Here is a 12,638-nt window from a genome sequence, read left to right as displayed (position 1 = left end):
ATGTCTGATAGTTAATTTCCACAGAAATGGTTCTCTTCCAAAAGCTCCAATGTCTCCTTGCCAGAGGTAAACATGATCCAATCATACTAGGTGTCAGAATAATTGTTAGGACAGTAGTACCTTCTTAGGCTTGTGGACGAGGAAAGGAGTATGCAAAAATGTACAAGCCTTGCTCATTTGGGTGAGTACTGATGACTAAGATGGCCACAATTCTGGATTCTATCACTGTACAGGGTAATAATAGCAACAATAATAGCAGCTATCTATTCAATGCCAGGCTTCCCGGGGGACTCAGTGGTAAAGAATCTTCCTGCCAATGCAGGAGACACAGGAGACTTGGGTTTGATCCCTGGGTCTGGAAGATCCACTGGAGGAGGAAATGAAAACTCAATCCAGTATGCTTACTGGGAAAACCATAGGGTTGCAAAGAGTAGGATACAACTTAGCAACTGAACATGCACATATTCAATGCCAGGCCCTGGGCTAAGGGCTAAGATCACAACAACTGCCGAACTAAGTTCTACTGTTACTCTTGTTTTCTTGATTAGGCTGCTGAGGCCCAGAGGTTAGTAAGAGCTAGAGCAGGAATTAATTGAAGACTGACTGTCCCATAGGGCACTCTCCTCTGTGGAGCTTACTGCCAACTCACTAATTCCTCTTTATTCAACAATCAAAACACTGACCTGTAAACAGAATATGTAGAAGGCACTCCATCCCCACAGAGGGAAAAATTAAGAGGACTGAAAGCCAGTCCAATTTTCCACTGTGAAATTTTTCACTGTGCTTTGAAAAACTACTCTATCAAGTTTAAGGGCTTTGGGAACCAAACATCTTTAAGTTTATTGTGGACATCTTTATCGATACTGGGCAGATTATTTCAAATTTCCAAGTAATTGTATCTTAGAACTGTCCCCTATAAACCTAAATGTGACTGGGTTCTATCCTGCCTTGTGTTTTAAGGAATGTTTAATCTGGTTGGAATCTTTCTTGAACATCTGAGGAAATGCTTCAGTCGTAAGATATTTTATCCTACAATCACTCTAGACTTTTTTCCTCCATCTTCCTGACTACCACACATGTATCTCATTCTTTCCCCTGGTCAAGCACATGCCTAGAACAAGAGGAAAGCAGCTAAAGTCCAAGGGAAAATATCACCCTACCAGTTTTGGGGAGAGAGGGCTGAATGACAATATCAAGGTTAAAATATTATCTTTCCCTGCATTGAAGCAAAGGACAAGATAAGAAGAGGTACCATGGTTAGTTCTGTTCCTGCAAATCATTAGTTGCTATGCTTTTTGACACCTCACAGAGTCACTATATATAAAATATTTGTATTCACATCAATATTTTATTGATTATTCTGCAGGCAGTTTTGGAGCACCTATGGCAGGCAGGCTATTATTCAACTAGAACTAGGAAGCCAATTCTCCACCCCCCATCTTTACTCTTAAGACGGTCAAACAGAAAAGATGTGGAAGCATCCTCTGTGGGTCTGGGGTGACCAAAGCAATAATATTTGCAGCCTAAGTGCATGCATCTTCCTGTCAACCACAAAGCCAAGTTTCTGATTCAATAGAGATGTGAAGAAGTGTGATTGAACTGGTAGAGTTGAATTAATATACCACTGTCTACCATAAAGATGCTCAGAGTTTCAAGTCAGCCATTCTTTAATTTATAAGCAGCCCAAGTTGGGAATGACTAGCATTGTAAGCTGGAGAAGGAAATGGCAACCCACTCCAGTGTTCCTGCCTGGAGAATCCCAGGGACGGCAGAGCCTGGTGGGCTGCCATCTATGGGGTCGCACAGAGTCGGACACGACTGAAGTGACTTAGCAGCAGCAGCATTGTAAGTAGCCTGTGAGTTCCAGGAAAGCAGAGGCTGTGTCTGACTTGTTTACCTCCAAACCCCAGTCCCTAGGATAGCACTGCACTTAGGTAACAGCTTTAAATGACTGAATGCACCAACCAAAGCATGAATCAACCCTTCACAAACCTCCAGTAATAAGAGAGCTCTTTCTTCCTTTGTGATACCCCTCTCCATAAAATTCATATCATATATTCTTAAAAATCACTAGATTTTAGATTCTGTGGTATCCCATCTGATTATTAGGTACACAGCAGAAAACAGCAACAACATCAAAAACAAAACATGTAGAAGCATTAAAATGTTTCCACCTGGTAACCCAAATTTGAAAGATCAATTCCCTATTAAGATGAAAGCAGGGCCAGAACACTTTTTAAAAAACAAAAACTTGTTAACTTTTAAAAAGCTTTTTTTCTTACCTGGTAACCCAGTCGATAGCCAGACTTTCTGCACCCGGTAGATTGTGCTTTAGGACTGTCTCCCTGTTTGTCTGATTCACAAACATTCTCTCAATGACTTTATTCTCTATATCAAGCCAGTACAATCTCTTTTCTACTCGGTCAAAATCCAGTGCCACAACATTACCCAGTCCTTGCAAGATGAGGGAGTATAAATGGCCATCAATAGTTAGATTTCTCAAATAGTAACGGTTGCTAAAAATGAGATCAGGCTCGATGTTGCTGTTCTGCCGGCAGGTCTTTCCATCTGGCTCACGGATGTAGCCTGGGGCACATTTGCAGATATAAGTGCCAGGTAAGTTCTCACACATTTGGCTGCAGACGAAGGGCGTCTCCCTGCATTCATCAATATCAACACAAGTCCTCTTGTCCGACAACAGCTTGTAACCAGGGTTACAAGAACAATAGAAACTGGTTAAGGTGTCTGTGCAGTTTTGGCTACAACCACTGAGTGTAGGGTCATTGCACTCATTAACGCCTGTGGGTAAAAGACAGTTATCAGAGAACCTAAGTTGTCAGTAATGGATCCACCATAATGGTCAAAAAAGTCAGCCTTCCCACTGGACAGATGCAGTTCTTTTTGTTTGGTTGGGTTTGGACAGACCTAAGTTCTTAATGAATCATGCTAAAAAAGACAAATAAACAGGGACAAATAAGAAGGGATTTCTAAAGGCCCTACATTATTCAAAAGTGACTCTTATTCAACTTCCTTCCTTGATCCTTCACCAATGGTTTTAACAACAAATACAACCAGGGTGGGGTTAGGGGCGGGGGTGGGGCAGGGGGAGGGGGGACTTCCAGTTAAACTCTCCCCTTTAGTCACCTGAGGATGAAAATTAAGAACAGATTAAGGAATGTAGCAGAGGGGTAGTTAAAGCAACAAGTCATTGCAAGATCAGCACTGTTTTGTTTATCTCCTGTTCTCTATAATGAATGGCTAACTGATGATTAGTCCAAAAAATGTGTGTGACTGACCTCATAGACCAAGAAATCCTTGCTTTTTGATAGACAAACAATAGTAATTTTCTGGCAGTGTGCTACTTAGAGAACCAACTGAAAGGTCCTACTAAGTCAGAAAGGGTTGAGAATCCACGTTCAGTACCCCCCGTTTCCTTTTCCCTAGTCTTCCATTATACTCACCACATCCTTTCTCATCACTGCGGTCTGAACAGTCAGGGAAGTTGTTACAGACTTTCACCATCTCAATGCAGTTCCCATTGTCACACCTGAACTGATGAGGGGGACATGTGGTTTCCGGGGTGTGACACAGGTGCTCGAGCTCATCCGAGTTATCTCTACAGTCATTGTCCCCATCACAGACATAGACCTTATTAATGCAGAGTCCGTTCTGACATGTAAAAAGGGTCTTGTCGCAGGCAGGGTACACACAGCCCCTCTCATCACTGTAGTCACCACAGTCATTGTTCCGGTCACACCTGTGTCATGAGACCCAGGACCACTTAAAATCAGAATATTTCAGGTGAAAATCCAGATCCCCAACTCCTCTCCCAGCACATGATGCTGTCTAGTGTCTGTGTCTCTTAGCTGGAGCACACGCCCACAGTCCGCCTCACCTGCCTCTCTCTGTTGTCAGGCTGACCCTGAGGCACAGTGTGCAGTCCCATTTATCATCCTGCTCACACTGTTATTTTTCTTATAGCAGAAAGAACTGAATGAAGTATTTCTTATGCCCATGCCTCTATTCCAACTGGCAAACCCTGAGCGTCAGCTGCCTCAAGAAAGAATTTTCTTCTAGCAAGCCCACCTCACTCATCTCTCTGATCCTCTGTGCAAGGTCACATTATGACCTTCATTGACCCCAGGCACTTCTGCCTTCATGGGCCCCTTCCTCCATAAAAATATTTAAAATTATATTTAAGGACTACGTTGGTATAAAGGCATATATATTATTATTTAGTATTTAAATTTCTTTGACTTAAAAGTTCTCTTTATTTTTTTTTCTTTTGATTTTAAAAGAAGTACAAACATTTTCAGAGACCATGAAAAGTATCATGGGCCCCAGCCCTGCCTCATGGACGTTTGAGGTTTGTTAATAAATCTTTTAATCCCTAATTCACCTGAACTGGTTGGGGATACACAAGCCATTGTTACAGACGAACTCCGTTCCAAGGCAGGATCTCCTGGTACAATTCTGGTGCTCATCAGAGGCATCAAAGCAATCTGCTTCGCCATCACAAACCCATGATTTAGGGATACACCCTCTGTGTGGAGGCACACTAACTGCACAGGCAAACTCAGAACTTGAGCAGCTACGATTCTCTGAAGCTAAAGCACAAAGAGAATCAGGAATCATATGAAAGCTCATTCCAGCAGTCAAGTTCATTTTGAATCAATATTTATCTTGCTTTACGTTACATAATAGTCTGAGGGATGAAAGGAAATGAAGGGAAAATAGGAAGACAAATTACTCTCCCAAATTTTCATTTTAAATGCTTTGGACCTTGAATTTTTTTCAGAAGTAAAAAGTAAAGATAAACACCTCATAATTTAATTTCCATAAAATTAATGTAAGGTCATATTTTTCCCTTAGGGATATAGAAAACTACTTGTATTTTATTAATTAGATACTAAAAATCCCATACATTTGGTAATTTTTTTTTATTCTATAAAGTATAATCACACAAACACAATGTGAGATAGGCATTTTTATGCCAGTTTTATGAGAAAAGTGAAGCTCACAATGGTTAGCTAGATAGCAAAAGTCACAGAATTTTCTAAAAAGCTAGGGCTTGTTTCCTAGATATATAGGAGGAGTGCTTGTTAATAAGAGTTGACAGAAACCATGACACTTTAGTTAAGAGCTAAAATGCTAACATGTAATCATGAAACTCTGCAGAATAGAATAGAAATATTTTATCTGAGGGTGAAGAGGAGACAAAAGGAAGGGGGTCTTGAAGAAGAGATAAGGGAGAAAAGGACACACTACAGTCTAGATTTGTGCAGCTGCCAACCCATTTCATAGAGGATATGGAGAAACAGGGGCCACCACCAAAGTCGTGGACATATGAGGTAACAATCAAATGCAGAGATCATGGAGTCATTGTTTTTATTATCCTGCCATGGAAAGATACTCTAAGACACCTGAATTTAGAGTTCTGTGCTCTGTTGGCAATGGGAAATGTTGTTTCACAGTCTGTTCCATAATTCACTTAAAAGAATGACCCCTGCCCCCCCATAACAACTCTAGGGTAATGGATAAGACTAGAGGCACAGTTAATTGCAACACTATTAAAGCTGCTATTAAGAGTGGCCAACTGAGTTCTCTTTATCTGTTCTAGAAATGTAGGACATTATTTCCATGACCAAAATGCAACAGGAAAAAAAAAACATTAAAATCATTTTTCATCATTTAAAAGCATTTATGTAGATAATATAAAACATTCCTGAGCAGAAAAATAAAGATAACATTCTATCCGTGTACTTTCAATAAAGAAGAACCTGTCTGACAACCATATTCTCCAAAGACAGAAAAATAAAGCTACTGTTGCCCTGAAATATGACTCTATAGAGGAATTAATTGTTTGCACTTACTGCAGTTGTGTCTTTCATCTTCATCACTCAAGTCTCCACAGTCATTATCACCATCACAGACCCACATCATTGGGATGCACCGGTTATTGTCACACTTGAAATAATCACTGGCGCACGTTGACTGAGAAAACTCTGAAAAAAAAAAAGAAAAAGCACTCTTGGTGAGAAGAGTCATGTACAGTGAGGAATCTTGAGAGAAACATACTATAGTAAGGGCTTCCTAGAACCCCAAGCAGAATTCTTTAATCATATCCCACATGGTAACGAATCAAGTTACCATATGCCCAGAATCCCAGAGATCCCTCAAAATTAGCCTAAGGCAAAAGAACATTTCATTTTAACCATTAAAATACAGCACAATGATAACAATAGGGAGAAACGTGAACTTCCACAAGCTGGTAAGAATAGAGTATGTATCGCTACAGCCTTTGAAAGGCTTTGACACAGGAAACCTACTCCCAGAGACCTAGCCTTCCCACATATGCAGGATGTTCATTCCAGCATTAAATCTTACAAGGAAAAAATGGGAACAACCTAAACGCTCATCAGCTGGGAAAGGGATGGAAACACATGGAACATCCATATTTTACAGCAATATTCAGCAGTGCAAAAAGGTAAGATTGAGGTGTATTTTCTTTTTTTATTATTAATTTATTTTTTAACTGAAGGACAATTGCTTTACAGAATTTTGTTGTTTTCTATTACCATATATAAAAGAGACAGCCAATGGGAATTTGATGGAGGGCTCAGGAAACTCAAACAGAGGCTCTGTAACAACCTAGAGGGTGGGATAGGGAGGGAAGTTCAAGAGGGAGAGGTGTGCTTTCTAACTGATAGGATATTGTTGGGAAAAAAAACAGTGGGAGTGGAATGGCAGAAAGATACATATAGTAAGATTCCTATATGTCAAGATATATAGATAAAGAGTTCACACTTAATAGCAGTTATGTCTGGAGGTGAGGGGATTGTAAGAGGGTGAAAGAATGGGGATTTCACTCTTTTGTATACATCTTATTATTTCTTTAAAATGATATCTGTGTATTGGATGTTCACTAAACTTACTGTGATAATCATTTCATGATGTATGTAAATCATTATGTTCTACACCTTAAATTTACAGTTCTATATGTCAATCTCAATAAAACTAGAAGAAAAAAATATCTCTGCATATTATGAAAATCCATTAGTGTTAGATTGTGTGTTTACTTCTACTTAAATATGTCAGATCTAAATATGTCAGTTCAGTGCAGTTCAGTTCAGTCGCTCAGTCATGTCCAGCTCTTTGCAACCCCATGACGCCAGGCCTCCCTGTCCATCACCAACTCCCAGAGTTTACTCAAACTCATGTCCATCAAGTTGGTGATGCCATCCAGCCATCTCATCCTCTGTCGTCCCCTTCTCCTCCTGCCCCCAGTCCCTCCAAATACGTCAGATAGTTGGTACTAACTGCTAATACTATGACTTCGGTTCCCATGGAGAAGTTTGGAAACTATTTATTCTTCATATATCTGAACCAATAGTTCATTTATTTAAAATAATCTCTAAGACCCTTCTACTCACCTAATAGTTACTACTTCTTTTACAGCTCCTTAAAACTCTATGTGCCCTTTGTTTTCTACAAAACTTTTAGTGTTGGGGAAAAAGACATTGTCAAGGAGCTTCTAATACCACTCTCTATCAGCCACAGAATTTGAGCCCAAGGGAAAACAGGAATAGAAAATAGCCTGAATTCAGCTGCAAAACTAGGCTAATGGTCTTAAGAAAATACCCCAACTGGAGCCCATTATACAGAGTGAAGTAAGCCAGAAAGATAAACACCGATACAGTATACTAACGCATATGTATGGAGTTTAGAAAGATGGTAACGATAACCCTATATGCAAAACAGAAAAAGAGACACAGATGTACAGAACAGACTTTTGGACTCTGTGGGAGAAGGCGAGGGTGGGATGTTTAGAGAGAACAGCATCAAAATATGTATATTATCTATAGTGAAACAGATCACCAGCCCAGGTTGGATGCATGAGACAAGTGCTCGGGGCTGGTGCACTGGGAAGACCCAGAGGGATCGGGTGGAGAGGGAGGTGGGAGGGGGGATCGGGATGGGGAACACATGTAAATCCATGGCTGATTCATGTCAATGTATGGCAAAAACCACTGCAATATTGTAAAGTAATTAGCCTCCAACTAATAAAAATAAATGGAGGAAAAAAAAAAAAAAGAAACCCCTCCAAAAAAAGTGATGGTACTTACTACAGTGATATTTATAATACCAGAAAAAATAAATCAATCTAAATACTTAAAATAGAGGCAGTTAACTCAATGATCACATAGCCACTCAATGGAATATCACACAGCCATTAAACAAGAGTATGAAAATGACAACATGAAGTATGAAGTCTCTCTTAACCAGACAGTATATATATTTTAAGCTTCAGGCCATATGTTCTTTTTCACAACTACTTGACACTATATTGTGGCTGCATTTTAATGAAACTTTATAAAGACAAGCATGACAGACTTCCCTGGTGGCCCAGTGATTAAGACTTCACCTTCCAATTCAGGGGGTGTGGGTTCGATACCTGGGCAGGGAGCTAAGATCCCACAACCCTCATGGCCAAGAAAAAAGAAAACATAAAACAGAAGCAATACTGTAAAAAATCAATAAAAACTTTTTTAAATGATCAATGTCAAAAAAATCTTTAAAAAAAAAAAAAAAAGACAAGCATGGCCATAGTTTGCTGACCCACATACAATATTGCCAGACCCCCCCCAAAAAAGCGATATAGAAGATTGTACATGCAGATTTTTACAATTATGTTAAAAAAAATTGTGCATGGATACAGATTAGGATTTGCAAAGGTAAATAGCAGCCTTCAAACACAAGCAACACACAGCTGCCTCCAAGAATATAACTAGAAGGTCCTTGGAACATCTCAGGAAGCTCAAATGGCCTTGGGACCCTACCCCCTCAGCTGGCACACAAAGCAGAAAGATACGTGTGCCCCTCACCTGCCCCCTCGGCATGTACATCATACTCTCAATAACCTTTAGATCCTTTAGATCCTCCCACAGTCTTACGGGTGAGAACTCACCCAAATTCAGAAATTCCAATTCAGAGTCAATTACAATTAATTGCGTTCCCCAAACCAGGCAGGTAGTAGGTGCATCACCAACTTTTGGTAGGTGCAACTTTTCGTCTGCATCCATCAGCAACTTCCATGTCCTGCCCAGCAACCTACCCAGTGCCCTACATGACCAGGCTTTGAATGAATATCTGCTGAGGGGTATTAGCAAGGAGTGCAAACATTCCCCAGCCAGAACCACAGTTTACATTTGAAGTAGTTGGAAGAGGGATGCCAGGGGCATCACCATGCTTTTCATGCTGGCTCACTCTCTTACCACAAGTGGGAGGTTCGTCAGAGCTGTCAGAACAGTCTCTTTCATGATCACAATACCAGTGTGCAGGAATACAGGGCCCAGAGGTGCAGTGGAACTCATCACTCCTACACGACTTAGCGCCTGCAGTAGGTAAAGAAGATAAAATCCGTGAGCAACACACAAGCTTGTTCCTAATAACCTGCCTATATCTCTGAACTGGGTAGGAGTTGCCAAGACAGGAAGAGGCCTGAGTTTTTATAAGTTTTACATCCAGAGGGAAGAATATGGGAGAGCAATATTTTTCTAGTCTCCCAGAATTTTTTTCCTAAATTCCAGAGATTCAGAAAATGAATTGCACCTATTAGAAATACCAAAAAGACTATTTTTTGATACACGAAATCAAGTTATAGATGAAAGAAAACATGGTTCTATGTTTTCTGCCATAACACAAAACAAATTCTACTGAAAAGAAAAAACAACAAAATAACCAAATCACCCTACACACAACCTTTTAAGCAACATTAGACCATGATTCTAGAGAATTAGCAAAGTTTTGCTCTTATTTGTCTTTGTAACTTATTTGAGTAAATGATTCTGCCTATGTGTAAACTTTTCTCACATAACTGGAGGTTATGATCTGATGTGTTTTCTAGATTTTCTATTTCCTCTTGTTGCTGTTTTTACAACTGACTCCTACTCTTGGATTGTAACCTGGCCTGGTGACCATTACTAAATTCTTAAAGGATGCATCTATTTACACTAATAGTTTCAAAGGTATCGAGCCTAAGAATTTGAGCTATAAATATAAGAAATTATTTGATTGAACCAAATGGCTAAATATGAAATTAAAGTTTCTGAAAATCAAACATATGAAAAAGACAAAAATTCTTCCAGTTACTAATGGCTATTATAAACGTATTGAGAATAAATATGAGGGCTTATTTTGCAAATTCTGCCTGTAGTTCCTGAAGACAAAAGACCTTTAATTATAGGAGGTTATGCATTATAGCTGATCCCTGGAAGAAATATTTGGAGTCAGGTTTCCAGCCAGGGGACAGAGAGAAGGGACTTCTTATGTCCCTCCAATTACATCCTAAATAACTGCCTACTGTATCAACTTACAAGGTTAACTTGAGAGGACAAATTGAAATTAGCTGAAACACACAGGCCATGTGTCTTTATATTAGCTCAAGACATGCATGCCTGGAACCACAAAGGAGGTTTATCTTACCACAGAAAATGGGGTTTTCATCACTCATATCTCCACAATCGTTGTCTCCATCACACAAGAAAGAATGTGGAATACAAATCGTTGAATTCGTACATTTTACGTATCCAGGATGGCACGTGTGTTCAGCTTGAAAAAGACAACCAGATAAACAATTTGGAACATATTCATCACATATACATCATATATGTCCATGCTAACAGATCTACTGCAGAATCAAACCAGCAGAAGGGAAGCTATCAGAGAGGCATGATTCGTGACAGTTATGTGGTGCCATATAATCTCTAGTAAAAAGAGTATTTCCTGTTTTCATTATTTAATAGCATCAGCAAGACTTCCCACTCTCCTCACTCCCCATACAATGGAGTAACATGAATGAAGATCTCTATATATTGATAAGGAAAGATGGTATGACCTCCAAGATGCATTAATAGCAAGAAAGCAGAACACTAGGCTCTCTTTTGTGTATGAAAACTGATAACTGTGTGTGTCCAGCAAGAAAGAAATGCTTACATTTAAAACAAAAATGAAAAGATTAACGAAAATTAAGAACAGTATGGAGGGAGCAGAGTGGAGAGGACAAGCATGAAGGACATCTGTGAGTGCCCTTGTCATACAATTTTTACATGACTATGAATCCATGTACATTATTTTCTATAAATGAACACAATGAAATAAAAATGGATAAAGAAAAGCAATTTCCAAAATTTGGAAACAGTAACAAATGACTGCATATTTCTAGTGGGAAATAATCTAAGAACAAAAAGGACATAAAATGTTTGATTACATTTGTATGGTTACTTTGAACGTATTATAAAATAAAGCAAATAAGTGACTATATCACCTATTACAAACTAAGATTTTAAGTGTAAGAGATGTGATTATAAAATCTAAAAGGTAAAAACCAGTTTATCTTAAGTTAAAATGGAAAATACCAATATCATTTTCTTCCCTTTAGAATTGTATTTTCTAGTTCTGTCCACTAAAGAGGCCTAGAAGCAATAAAAGCCAAATAGGAATAGGTAACCCAACACTGTGGTAATTTTAATCTTTTAAAAAGTCCATTAAATTACAATATTGCTTCTGTTTTATGTGTTGGTCTTTTTGTCATGAGGTATGTGGGATCTTTGTTCCCCAACTAGAGATGGAATCCATACCCTCTGTGTTGGAAGTCTTAACCACTGGACTGCCAGGGAAGTCCCAGTAATTTTCAAATATCACACTCAAAAGGAATCAGACCAATTCCAGGTCTGAGATAAGAAATGCACAAGTCTGAAATGCACTATGGAAGACTGAATGGGATCAAGTCAAAATAAAAAAGGACCCAACTTAGCAGGATTCCCACTGCCAAAAATAGGACAATTAAGCACCAAACGCAGTAAATTACTTCATCTCATTAAAACTCAAATATGTAAAAATCCATGAGTTTACTACAATAGTAAAAACAAAACAAAGCAAAAACTTAATGCTCATTGGTCACCAACTTACTTCTCTGAAAATTGAAAAGGGAAAGAAAGAACCAACATTTACTCTGCAGAATTGTATTTCAGAGTAACAAAATAGCTGATAATTTCTTCTTTAGAGAACTTGAGCTAATAAATGTGGATGGAATAGTAAAATTTTTAAATACCTGATTTATAACCCTTAAAGTAATAATAAATTCATGGAACAACCATCCATGGTTAAAAACCACTGGGTGAAAGATTGATGGGAACTTCCTAAAGGGAAGATTCAAACTGACTTCTAAATTAATATCATCCTCACTTAAAGTGGAATAATCAAGCATTACGTGCTTCATGATGTGATACAACAAGAAATAGACAGCTCCACCTATGAAGTGTTCTTGCCCAAAGAACTAAGTCTAATGTAACCAAAGGTCTCAATTCCAACCTAAATCAATAGGTAGACTTTGAATCCTGATGTGAGCAGATGAACTGTTTACATTTTGGGGCAAAGTGATAAAATTTGAATATGGACTTAGTACTAGAGGACATTAAGTAAGTACTATTGATTTTGTTGAGCATAATGCTAGAATAGTAGTTGTTTTTCAAAATATATATTACCATGTATAAAACAGATAACTAGTGGGAGCTCAGCCTGGTACTCTGTGAAGACCGAGAGGGGTGAGATGAGGTGGGATGGGAGGGAGGCTCAGG

General features: G+C 38.8%; 1 protein-coding gene across 1 annotated transcript in view; it reads right to left on the bottom strand.

The window, feature by feature from the left end:
• LRP2 (LDL receptor related protein 2) overlaps nucleotides 1-12,638 on the bottom strand; it is a 158,611-nt gene that overhangs the window by 39,555 nt on the left and 106,418 nt on the right. Inside the window, 6 exon segments of the mRNA XM_061135388.1 lie at nucleotides 2,283-2,799; nucleotides 3,462-3,757; nucleotides 4,400-4,601; nucleotides 5,874-6,005; nucleotides 9,276-9,395; nucleotides 10,486-10,611. Coding sequence (XP_060991371.1) covers nucleotides 2,283-2,799; nucleotides 3,462-3,757; nucleotides 4,400-4,601; nucleotides 5,874-6,005; nucleotides 9,276-9,395; nucleotides 10,486-10,611 — 1,393 coding nt within the window.

This window comes from Dama dama, chromosome 33 (genome assembly GCF_033118175.1).
Source record: "Dama dama isolate Ldn47 chromosome 33, ASM3311817v1, whole genome shotgun sequence".
NCBI classification, from domain to species: Eukaryota; Metazoa; Chordata; class Mammalia; order Artiodactyla; family Cervidae; genus Dama; species Dama dama.
This window is presented reverse-complemented; position numbering and strand designations above follow the sequence as displayed.